The sequence below is a fragment of the Lemur catta genome, chromosome 1 (assembly GCF_020740605.2).
Source record: "Lemur catta isolate mLemCat1 chromosome 1, mLemCat1.pri, whole genome shotgun sequence".
NCBI classification, from domain to species: Eukaryota; Metazoa; Chordata; class Mammalia; order Primates; family Lemuridae; genus Lemur; species Lemur catta.
In genome coordinates this window covers 243,942,003-243,955,544 of record NC_059128.1, presented here as the reverse complement: position 1 = coordinate 243,955,544, position 13,542 = coordinate 243,942,003, and the positions used below count along the sequence as shown (strand labels likewise).

At 36.8% G+C, this 13,542-nt stretch overlaps 1 protein-coding gene across 1 annotated transcript in view; it reads left to right on the top strand.

Annotated features, from left to right (window-relative positions):
• Positions 1 to 13,542, top strand: part of EPHA6 (EPH receptor A6) — an 836,036-nt gene that overhangs the window by 794,058 nt on the left and 28,436 nt on the right. The window contains exon 15 of the mRNA XM_045557615.1: positions 12,400 to 12,549. Within this exon, the coding sequence (XP_045413571.1) occupies positions 12,400 to 12,549 (150 nt within the window). The remainder of the gene's footprint in view (positions 1 to 12,399; positions 12,550 to 13,542) is intronic.

The following is a 13,542-nucleotide window of genomic DNA, read 5'->3' as shown; positions in this document are numbered from 1 at the left end:
TAATACATAAATTTAAAGTATATGTAAATGGTGCTTCTATAGTATGTGATGGTCCTTGAAAACAAACTTTTCCAAAATTAATTTTTTAAATATTCCCTCCTCAACTTTGTTTACATGATTGATTTGGACTCTCTGTTTATATTATGGTAAGCAGAGTATATGTCATTCCATTTTTTCCCCTGTGATATGGAAAATATCTCATCAGAGGAACTGAAATCAATGTCTTTAATGTATAAAAATTTGGCGTCATATGTGACTATCACATAAATTATGAAATAATGTTACTAACTTCTTAGAGATGGCAAGATTTTCCTGTCTACACTTCCCTCTATTTTCCCTCCCCTCCCCAGTCAGCAATGCACAGCGTAGCCAAAGTGATCTAAAAAAATAACAAAACAAAAACCATGATTTTATCATCCCCTTGCTTAAAGCCTCTCAATGGTTTTCCATGGCTACAAGATGAGATCCACATTCTCTCAATGCCTTGGGGAGCCCGTCATGATCCTTCCCCTGCTTATTTCTCTAGCTTCATCTCTCTTCCCACCCGTCTCACACTCTGCTCTCCAACTGTGCTCAACTTCTCTCAGTACCTTTAAAACTGCTATGTTCTCTCTTTTCTCTATCTGACCAGTCTTCCCTCCCCCAAGCCCAATCCCCTCCTCTTTCACTCCTCTTTTATTCACTGAACTACAGTCTTTCCTAAGGTCACAGCCTAGTCTTCATTTTCTCTTGGAAGCCTTCCCTTACTCTCCACTATCATGGTGCCTCTCACATTCCATGGCATCATTTAGTATGTGTGCCATACTAAATGATTTATTACCCATGAGATGATTAGCACTGTTGTGATCTTATGCTATATCTCCAATGTTCATTTAGCAAATATTAATTGAATATCTCTTATGTTAGGACTCATTTCTAAGCACTGAGAAAACATCAAAAAAACAAGCAAACAAAGTTCCCGACTCAGGGAATCTATAGTGTATGCACACAATGAATATTTGTCAGCAAAAGCAGAATGAAAGAAATCAAGAAAATAGAGAACAAAAAAAAAATAACAACAACAGATCAAGAACAAGAATATAGAGTAAAATAAGAAAGAGCCAGGGGACATTCAAGGTAAAAATGGAAAGGGCTCTTAGAAATCCGGATTGACCTTTTAAAAGACCTCACCCCATGACTAGATAAAACCTCTTTTATTTAAAACTGTCCCTTGCCATTGGCTTGTAATATCATTTGAAGATGACAGAAATTGTTTCTTGCTTCATTCTACTTGCAGCCAAGTACATCCAGATTTTGTCATGTTATGCCATTCATTCTCCAGTGATATCTTCCAGAGCCATCTGCTGTCCACAATGAACAAGGCTTCAGAACCCAAATGATATGCTTAAACCTGAGCAAAACAAGCTGGAAGCTTGTTTTAAAAGGCATTGCTTTTCCAAAATGTATTCACTGGTAAAAGTCTGCTATAAAACAGTGAATATATTATGCAAGTAAAATTAGACCTTTCAACCTGCTTGGTATGATGCATGATTGCACACCTTTATTGCAGGTGATTCTGCCAGATTTAAAGTGATTTTATTTTTTTATTAGATATTTAATGCAAAAGGTCAAAAGAAATATTTAGGATCCCTGTTATCCTTTTATTTTTATTAAAAACATAACATATCATTTTTATCCCAAGATGCAGATTTTTAAGCCACAACAAAATTAGGACAAAACAAACAGAAAGAAAATCAAACCAAAATGTATATAATTTTGCATATAGAAATAGTGACAGATGCAACCCAAATTGTAAGATTCAATTTTCTAGGAACCCATTTCAAGTGACAGTAACATTGTGAAATCCCATTGCCTGCTATTCTGAATGTCTAATCAAGCCTTCAGTGACAAGGCTATTGCTGATGTCTCCAACCTCACAGTAATCTGTTTCCTCCTTGAACTCTAAGCAGCAGTAATTTCAGACAACTTATAATTCAATTCCTTGGATGTAAAGTGCTGTTCCACCCCTTTGTTCCCGGCTCTGTGAATTCACTGTTTTCTCTGAAAGGAAGCCTGGCTTCTGTGCCTCACTAGTCAAACATTTACTTTTCTTTTCAGCTCTACCTAAAACATTATTATGAAGCCTTCTGCCTCATCCCACAGCCATCCCAAGGAGTTGATCCATCCTTTTTTTTGCTGCCAAATCCAGTACAGACTTTTGTTAGTCCCCTTACCCTTGGTGCTGCCATTATTTATTTACATTGGTGTCTCTCTTACTGTAACAGAATCTCACTGAAAACAAGGAGCATGTCTTCATTGTGTCTTTGGCACCTGGCATGAGAGAAGTGTTCAAAGGCATCGTATGTAACCAAAATGTTTGTACCCCCATCATATTCTGAAATACAAAAAATAAAGCATACAAATAATAAACACTATAAAATCCCAAAACACTTGTTTGATCAAAGAAAGACTAAGGCAATGAATGAATGAATGCCACCAATGACCTTAAGTGCCTTTCTAGTGATGCCCTTTATAAACTGAAAATTCAGACTAAGAAATCCCCCTCTATTCTTTTCCTTGTCATTAACCAAGTTCATACTGATGACTGAGAAGGAATTAAAAAGTGAAATTTGAATTCCATTTATACAGTATCGTTTTGAGACTATGCTTTTCATTTTGCATCATTTGCCTAATTCATTCCATCCACTCATCCTCTCAGCAAATAATCATTAAATTCATATTATAATCATAGCACCATGCTAAATACTGTAAAGTAGATTACAAAGAAAAATAAAAGACCCTTCACAATTTTTATAACCTTTCTGGAAATACAGTACACCCACTAGGAAGCCAAACAGCAGTACCTAGCAGGCATATGATGCTAAGTGCTAAGTGAGCGAGGCAGACAATGGGTGTCACAGGCAGGAATAATAGGAGTGATCACTTTGGTCATGAACAAACTAGGATCTGAAGACTTGACTGGCTTTAGAAAGGAGAATAGCTGAGAAGATAGCATTTTATATTAGAAGAATGGAATGAACAAAATTGGTGTAAATTTTAGCAACTGTGAACCTGAGGATAAGTATAAACTGTCCTCCATTCTTTAATCAGTTTACCCCAACTGGAAAACCTACTCAAAGCTGGACGTGTTGGCTCATGCCTGTAATCCTAGAGCTTTGGGAGGCTGAGACAGAAGGATCACTTGAGGCCAGGAGTTCAAGACCAGTCTGGTCAAAGTAGAGAGACCCCCATCTCTACAAAAAAAAAAAAACTTTTTGAAAACCTACTTAAAATACTAGCATTTTAATAATTATTTCAGCCAAAGTCTACCTTTAAAATAGACTGATTTTTATTAAACATCTTTGGGTCTTCCTAGCTCTAGGTGCTTCTAAACTCTTTTTCAAGTTCTTCCCCACCTTTGGGTGTTGACCTCTCAGCCCTGCCCTTCCCATAGAGTAATGTTCCTCACTCTTTCAGAAGACTCTGCCTCTCCTTGGTTGAGTGTTCATCAGTCTGAGTGGCTGGTCTCAAACAGACTGCCTCTAAAGATGTCATTCTGTCATCTTGTCTCTTCTTCTTGGATTTTAGCCAGAGCTAGCCTTTCTGACAATGGTAATTTGAGGTCACTGTTTTACTCTGAACTGATGTATCACACCACTACATGCAACAGCTACAAAAGAAGACCTGACTTTCAGATATGTTCACTGAAAGCACTGTGGATCTGTCAGGAAGAGTCTGATTTAATGCATAAAGTGCCTGTGGGCATAACAATGACGCAGGAAACTACTGAGCTTTGCACTAACCCTTTCTTTCTGTGTTTCCTTAGAGTGAAGATTATTCCTTCTATTTTAACTCACTGGAGTATTACATATATGAACAAATCATAGAATATTAGACCTTCATATGAACAACAACATATCACTGACTAATCCCTCAATTTACAGAAAAAAATTTGCCCAAGATCACAGAACAAATTAGCGAAAAAAAAAAAAGATGAGAAGTCAAGTGTTCAGCTCCATAGTTGCTTTCTTTCTCCACATTGTATGCTGTTTCTCTAAAGCAGGCACCCCAGGATTTATGAGAGTCACCCCTGTGTATGCCTCAGAGTTCTATACGTTTTTCTCCATCCTTTTTGAATATTTGTTTTAAACAGGGCTTTCAAATAATACTAGTATAAATATAGGAATGCAATTTTATGCAATTTATTTTCCTAATGACAGGATCTAAATTTTTCCTCAAATAAATATCATCCAACCATGGATGGAGATAGATAGTGTATTAGTCAGGGTTCTCCAGAGAGACAGAACCAGTAGGATATATATAGACATATGAAGGGACTTATTATGGGAATTTGCTCATGCAAATTATGGAGGCCGAAAAGTCCCGCAATATGCCATCTGCAAGCTGGAGAACCAGGATGCTGATGGTGTAATTAGTCTGAATCCAAAGGCCTGAGAAGGGGGTAAGAGGATGGGCAAGATTGGTGTGGTCCCCAAGGTACAAAGGCCCAAGAATCTAGAGCTCTGATGTCAAGGGAAGGAGAAGATGGATGTCCCAGCTCCAGAAAAGAGAGAAAATTCACCCTCCGTCCACCTCCCTCACAGCCACACCCAGAAATAATGTTTTATCAGCTGTCAGATCAGCCTATAGGCCAGTCAAGTTGACACATAAAGTCAGCCATCACAGATGGTACAGGTATTAATCACTGGTTTTTTTTATTATATTACTCTCACAGTACAACCTGAAAAGAAAGCAAAGTACTCACTCTTTAGTGCTGCATATCAATTTGAGGCCACTAGATAAAAATGCTTTGTAAACTTCCAAATGTTATATACATGAAGAATTATATTTTTGTTAAAGATTTAATATATTAAATATATCAATTTAACAATTGCTAATGGCCTAAAATAATCCCTCACTTCCCTATTATGATTTATATGACACAAATTTTTTAAAACTATTACTTCTGTGCTAATTTCCACAGGTCTTTGCCATAAATATTATAGATGAGAAGCTTTAAAAAACTTTATTAAAATACACTGGGGAGGGAGGGCTGGGGTAGCTAGTCTTCTGTAGAGCTGGATGAAAAAGAAAGAGAAAGAGAAAATAACTCAAGAGAGATGCTAGGGAAGAGTACTGCTGTCCAGAGAAGAGTGGGAATTGTATTTTGAGCTCTGTTATTATCAGCTATCCCCCTGGGACTTTACCATACAGGATACTTGCAAAGTCATAATCAGGGATGGGTTGTTTTGAAAAAATTGCCTATACTGTCAGCAGTGTTTAAGTTACCTACACTCAGATACGGTGGCAATCCTCATAATGTATATATTTAATTCTCCCACATTGCAGTAGCATTGTGTCCTACATTATCTACCTTAGAGGATGGAATAGAAAATCTAATTTAACAGATGTCCCCCAGCACAGTGTTGTTCACTCAATGATGTAGCACCCACCTATGTTCTCCCTGAAAGAGAGCACTGAGGAATAGATGGCGATGAATTATTTTCAGGAGCAATTTGGGAGGAAGTGGGTGAAAAGGATCCTAATTCTTCAGGATTTGAATAGTATGATAAGTAGTGTTTTATTACAGGAACAAAAAAAATTAGCATTCACTGAGCTGCTTATACATTTAGACAATGAATTAAAATATAGTGTAGTTCCAAGCCTATAGTGTGAAGAGAGGAGAATGAGAAAGTTTTTCCGTAGTTAAGAATTTTTTAGCTGGTAGAAAACAAAGCTGGTGATTTAGCAATTCATGTTTATTTGAAATCATTTCTCATCTGCCCCTATTCTTTATGAAAAATGTGCTGTAAAATAAATTTCAAAAGTAGGTAATTGTTTATTTCAAAATCAGAACAGGGGGATTGGATTAGCGTTAGAGTGGGCAGAAGGACAGCAATGCCTACGGAGCCAGGAAGATAATGGATATGGGGCAAGAGCATCTGATAAAAGACGTGGTGAGAGGGTGGGGCAGAAGCTCTCGGGAGCCTGCGCCCTGTCTGAAGACATTTAGATGCACTTAAAAAAAAAAAAAACTTAGCCTTGAAAAATCAAACTGCAGGCCTTTTTTAGCTCAAGGCCAAACAGGTGGTGAGCTCTGGGTTCATAAAATCTAAGACCCTAAGACCTCAGTGAACACCCTCACGCGGGACCTTGGCACAGACATTGAAAGCCTGCAACAGGGACAACCTTCAGGAAGTCTTTGTCTTATAGAACATTGTAACAAAGGTTAGCTTCATATGTTTGTTACAGAAAACAGTCTGTTTACCATAGATTTCTACAGTGTTTATCATCTTGTAAAAATTGATAGTTAAGAACAAGTGATAGTTTCTAAATACTGTGCCAAAAGGGAGGTTTTTTGCTTATAGTAAGAGTGTTCTTAGTCTGACATTTGTGATTCCCATGACATTGATGCAAAATTGCGTGTATTTGTACACACACTTGCACATGCATGCATGCATTTGCATGAATGTGTGACTGTGTCTACACATACATTTTGGGAGGAGACATTTCATAGCTTATTTAGTCTGCCATGACCTCACAAAGAAGAAAAACATTCAGGAAAATCAAGAAATCCAGAGACTATTATTGTATTATCAGGCAAGTTAAGCTGCATGCAGAAGTCTGGCCTGCCAACATCCAACTATAAGGAATGTTCTTTGATGGCAGAATTCTACCTGTGAAATATTAAGATGGATAAGATGTATCTTCAGTCTCGGAAGGGCACTGGCAGGACAACGGCAGAAGCTTAGTTAGGCATGGGACCAAACTCACTGGACCAAGACACACAGACTTCCTTGGACTAGCAAGACAAGGTCTGAATTACTAGAACTGGGTCGGAGCCTGTGTATCAGCAGAATTGACTTTGTGCCTCTGATCCCTAAAACCTTTGTTTGAGAAAACGATCACCCCTGAGTGAAGGCACTGTAGGGAGGGGGTGGGCTCAGTGATGTCTGATGAGGGGACTGAGATGCTGATCTCTGCTGGAAGCCAAGCAGGTCCAAAGAAAAGACGAATTTTAAATATGTAAATTAAGGAAACAACATTTGTTGAGTGTTTACCATGTGCTGGCAGGTAAGAGATGCTTCATGTCTACTATCTCATGAATCCACTTAATAAATGTTATCTAGAAGCCAAAATATGAGAAGTTTTTCCTTTGTAACTATAAATGAATTCATTCCACTCTTAGTCCTCAGTCTTTCTTCAAATAACCAAATAGTGTCCCCATATTTCAGCAAAGGATAAAACTTCACAGAGTACCAAACTTGCCCTAGATTAGTACACCTCAGTGAAGGAGGGGTGTACATGCCTCTCTGAGAGGAGCTGGGGATGTAGTTTTAAAAGGCATGCACAATATAATTTTGAACCGTAGTATTTTATTGATTTGGGAATACAAACTAGGAAGAGATGCTCAAGAAATAGGTTTATTTCTCAAGATAAGTGATTCTCAGGAGAGAGAAGAATATCTCCGTAGTGAGGTTTGTCTGTATGACTAATGTATGTGAGATCTTTCTGTGATTTGCTCTGACTTCCTGGGACTCCATAGTGAATTAAGGCAGAAGGGCCCAGAACACTGACCCCTCCACCAATGCTCCTTGAGCAAGACCACCTCTGCCACAGATAATCCCACCGACAAGAATTCACAGTATAAGGTAATCCTTCAGCAAGCACATTAATGCCTTCTTCATCTGACATGGAAGGCTCCGTATAATAAATTTTCCAAACAACCAATGGTTACCCATTAAGAGTTAAAAAACAAAAAGCAGGGGAAAAGTCAATGTCTTGGTTCCATACCTTTCTAAGATGTATTATTCATTTTGTTGTCTTCTTAAACAAACAGTGTTTAAGTTACTTTGCCTTTTGCGTACCACTCAGGATATCACTGTGACCATCAATCATTGGCCTAGGATATAAGGAACCTCACAGTGTGCTTGTCTCTTTTGCTGTTGGCCATCAGGCAGTCTGCTCACGTAGTCTAGGCACCAACTCATGTAGCCCATCTCCTTACAATTGAATGGGAGCTGAGGCACTGTGGGCAAATATCAAAACTCATTACAGTTTACTATCTTATGGCTATTAATTCAAATTCTTTCATTTTTCAGATCTGAAATCTAGTTCTCCAAGGGTTAAGATTTCCCAAGGTCATACAATGAATTATGGTAGAGTTGCTTCTCGTTTAGAATTTTCAGTTCATAAGCAAAAGTGTTGTTTAGTCAAAACTGCCCTTAGAAAATTCTTAAATTATTCTTCAAGCATACTATATATGTTTTATGTACCATAATTTTTATACTCATTAAAGTTTGAGTACTACAGAGACAGACTGAGGACATGAGAAAAGGAAATTCTGCAGGCAGATTATCGTCTGTTCAAATCATTTACCTTTAAGATAACCATCAAATCCAGTGAATGAGAAATGGAGAGACATTTTTTAAGTGTTCTTGCTTCTCTATGGAATTTTTCCTTTTGGTTTCAGTATTCAGCCTCTATAACCTTACAACATTTCAATTGATTGGTCCTCTTCTGAAAATTAGAGGGTTAAGTTCTAAAGCTCAGATGTTAAATGCACCAATAATGCAACTCCTCTCCGGGGATATAGGGCATATGAGAATGTATAAGTATACAGTATTCTTGGTTCTGTCTTCAGCACTTTTTCAGCTACAGCCCACTACCTCATTAGGCAACAGTCTCTGAATATGAGTTGGAAAACAAAAACGACTTACTAATAGCCATTTCAGTAGCGATCTAGTTTGCTTACTTCCTTTTTCTCTTTTGTTCCCTAAGTGATTACGCTCGCTCTGTAAGGGAGATATTAGTAAATGGAAAGGTTTTTGAGTTACATTCAGTCATTTTGATTAGCATCTTCGGTAATGTTTTTTCTCTCTCATAAACATATGGTAAAGCAACATGTAATGTTCCAATGATTGTGATTTCAAATCTAAAGTACTATTTGTTCATTCCTGAAACCTGAAACAAACATCTGGTGGTTAATGCTTTGAGGAAAAAAGTACCTTAGTGTATTACCTTTGTCTATGATTCAAGATCATGGGCAAAAACATGTAGATGAGATTAAGCCACAAAAGTTTCAGTTGGTTCATTCAATTAAAAAAAAAAAAAGAACTAGCCTTTTACATTTCCTGTAATGTAGGAAATAGAGTCAATGCAATAGTCTTAAGGGCTTCTTCCTTTCTGCCTCATCTTGCAATTAGATATAAACTATATCCAGTATATATCCTCTCACTGAAAAAAGAAATTACATGCTTCCTTACCTCTATCCCATATATGCTCAGAATTATTCCAGTTTGTGCATATTGGAATATGGTTCAGGTTCATGTTATGCATATTTGTTCATTAGAATTGTATTTACTACATTAAACTTCTGTCTAATTTTTTCATATTTTAAGATTTATGCTAGCTCACACTTTCCATTACAGACAACTCTTGGAATATAATTTGAAATAAAGATGTCCTGTCCATTTTGCAGTGTTCATTTTAACAAAATACTTTGAAAAAAAAATTTGGTATTTTATTGAGTAGTGTATTACTCTGCTAGGGTTTCCATAACAAAATACCACAGACTGGGTGGCTTGAACAACAGAAACTTATTTCTCACAGTTCTAGGGGCTGGAAGTCCAAGATCAATATGTTGCTGAATTTGGCTTCTCCAGGGGCTTCTCTCTTTAGCTTACAGATGACCGTCTTCTTGAGAATGTCCTCAAATGGCCTTTTCTCTGTCCCTCCATGCCTCTGATGTCTCTTCATCTTCTTATAAGGACACCAGTCATTAGATTAGGGCTATACCCTCATGACTTCATTTAATTCTCGCTATCTTTTTAAAAACTCTATCTGGAAATATAGTTACATTGGGTGTTAGGGCTTCAAAATATGAATTTTAGGGTAACACAATTCAGTCCACAACAGGTGGTAATGCTATTAATCAATCAAATATTCTGTAATACCTTCCCCTTGAATAAAAAATAAAATTTTATGAAGGAAGGTGATAAAGTTATAATTTATATATAAATTTACATGTGAATCATTTATATGAGATATCATAAGTGAATGAGTAAATGAACATAAAATAACCAATAACTCTGCTGTCTGACCTATCTTAATAGAACTCACAAAGATTTAGCAAAGGAACAGCCAGGAAAACTAGCAACTCACACTTTTGTACGTTGTTTGCAAGACAAGGAAAAATTCAGAGTCAGATATGCCAGATGAGACTGCTGTTGTTACATCTATTTTGGGATCAAATCTAGAGATTTGGTCTTTATTCTCTGGAAGTGTAGCTTGCATGTTTGAACCAAGCTGGAATCTTACTTAAGTGGTTTCAACATGCAGAGCCACAAGACTGAGGCACTTTAGCATAAACACACAAAAAAACAAAGGAAGCTGTAGTATTGGTGCACAAATACAAGTAGGGGTATCTGTACCCCCTTGTGAAGACCACACCAGTTTTTTTAGAACATGGCATGTTCAGTTGAGTCATTTACAATGTTCCCATTTCTGAAATTTTTTAATGCTTTGGATTAGGGTTGCTAATAGAGTTATAGAGTATCCAGTTAAATTTGAATTGCAGATAAGAATGACATTTTTTTTAGTATAAACATTTCTTATTCAATATTTGGGACATACTTAGACCAAAAAAAAATCCTTCATGGGACATAGTTATACTAAAAAATCATTATTTATCTGAAACTCAAATTTAACTGTAAATCCCAATTTTATATCACAGCTCTACTTTGGATCCAAAAATGAATCCTCTCCCCTTGCAACTCCCTACCCACCAACACCCTCTTAAACGACTATCAACAACTGCATAAATTTAATTTCATAGTCTTAATTTGGTGCTGCCTTTAACCTCTGCTCCAAGACATGAAAACCTCAGGCTTCAGGCTCCCTCCCATTATGCTGCTTTGATACATGGTTACAGATACTCCATGTTACCCAACTTTTCCCGTATGGTGAAGTATCTGCGTTTTTATATCAGTGCCCCATAATGCAGACATCAGGTGCCTAATAATGTGGAGAGAAGTCTCTAATCCTTCAAATCTCTAAACCCTGGGCGCAGCTGGCTCACCTGTAAAACCAGGGGCTCAGAATCAAGGTGTTTTCCCCAAGGCTCCCTCTAACAATTCCATGCTGTGAGTCTGCAATGAGAATCCCGTTAATGCTCTCATTTGCCTTGTGAAACCTAAATTGTTTCCATTTCGGAGGAATCCTTTTTCTCTTCAGGTGCATAGTGTTTCAGTTACTAAATAAGTAATACTTAGATTACTCAATTAATAGTTTCACCTTTAAAGATATTTAACCTAAGTTTCTCAAGGGCCAAGGAACGCACTTTTTAATTCTTTCCATTTCTGCTCCCCCTAACATCAGATTTTGCGTACAGTGGGTGATCAGATGATGTGATCATGAAAATGCTGATAAATGTGGAAACAATCCCATTGTGCTGGGCGCTGATGGTGGAAAATAATTTAGCGGTGAACTTAAGGCCTCTCCGCGGTTTGAGAGCAGCAATCGGAAGCCGCTCCTTGTTCTCTTCCGCCATCTAGTGGCGATAGGGTCGCTCTCCTCCGCTCAGCTCGCGATTCCGAGCTGCAAAGATTTTAAAGATTGTAAATCAAATGGATGAATTGTTTTATTCTTGTCATTACAGTAAAAAGGGATTTATAGAGTGTTTCAACAGATAAAATGTGATAAATGTTAATAAAAGTTAAGTGTAACACAATGACGGGCTTTAATACTTGAACGTTATAGATTAAATTCATGCATTTTAATCTCTTTAATATATTAATATGTTAAATTGAACACTGAAGAACAAAAATATAAACTAGCTTAAAGTGTTTGTAAGAAAGATTATCCTTCTAAGGTGCTCTTGTATACTGTTAAAGAAGGTTTTCATTTAAAATAAATATAATCATAGCAGACGAAAAGGGAAAAAAGAGAACAGAAATAAATTCTGGAAAGCACTGAATATTTCAATTCTGTATTTAACCACTTGTCTTCAATTAAGTTAGAGCTTATTCTCATTATTATTTATAAATGCAATACAATGTTTAATGAGTGTTGAATGATATTTAGTTTTAATGTCCTATAATCTGGAACTTTCCTCAAATGGCATAATAGTGGGTTTAATTGTGTGAATCTAAAGTAAAAATAAATTTCTCTAATGAATGAAATAAAATATTTCTGAAGTGTGACTTATTTCCCATTAAAGCTGTTTTCACTGAATAACTATTAGAGAAAAAATATTTCTGACATTTTAACATTATTCTGGTTTTCTTTTGATTTTAATTTAAAATGCCAATGCTGTTATGAAATATTTAGATCTTTCTAACAAAGATATTTAATTGGAATACCATTTTGTTTTACAATACACTTGCGAGCCAGCTAAGAAATCTGCAATTTCTTTTCCAGGGTGGGAAAATCCCCATAAGGTGGACAGCCCCAGAAGCTATTGCCTACAGAAAATTCTCCTCAGCAAGTGATGCATGGAGCTATGGCATTGTCATGTGGGAGGTCATGTCCTATGGAGAGAGACCTTACTGGGAAATGTCTAACCAAGATGTAAGTGCTACCAATGGTTAAACCACCGTTTTGTGAAGGTAAACTTAGTGCTAGCTTTGAGGGGGAAATATGCCTTTTGTCCTCACTCAGATTAACCCTTATTTTCCTAAAAGTGCACAGGGTCTATGGCTGAGTCTAAAAAGCTGAGTAACCTTTCACTCTGAGCTTTGGTGTCTTAAAAGTCAGCTGATGGGCTGTGCCATGTACTTACCTGATCCACATCTTACATAGGAGATTTCCACACTTGTAATGCGGCATTACTGTGTTTATGCAACAGCCTTGACCTACAAGTAAAACAAAGAAAGAGTAATGTTTATCTCTCACTTCTTCCTTAGGGCAATTCAATGCAACACTGTAAAGAGCAAGTAAATTTAGACTAGATATTATTTAGAAGAAAAAGAGTGCATGTTTTCAGGCAATATGTTCTCAATGTGTCATCTAGTATGGTTCTTTTGAGATATATGATCCTTACTGCATTCTTTTTTGTTTATATTTTATCTATAAAAATTACCTTGGTGGTTGATACTATTATAGAACAGCATAGCTCATCCATTTAACCCCTATGACCTATTCACAGTGGTAGAAACAGTAGAGAGAAGATGCGGGTATTCAGACAATGCAAATGAGTGTGCTGTCAGAGATAACAATATGTTTTAATTTCCCACTTCCTTATTTTGGAATTCAGGCTTTGTCTACCCACTTGATTTCTGAAAGTATTGATAGTTTCTGAGACAATGATAATGGGAAATCACCTCTAATGTGATTCTGAATGTTTACAGGTGAAAACAAAGATGATGTAACTATAAATAATCCCTAACACACAGAGTATAATTATTGCCACATCTCATTTCTTTTTGCCATTTAATCGCTGGAATAACTCCCACACACCTCCACACTTCACACCTTACTGCTTCATCCCAACTTCAAATTGTCCAGGTATCTTATTACTCAATCACAGAGAAAAGTTATCCTTTTCTAATGCCAGGCATAGAC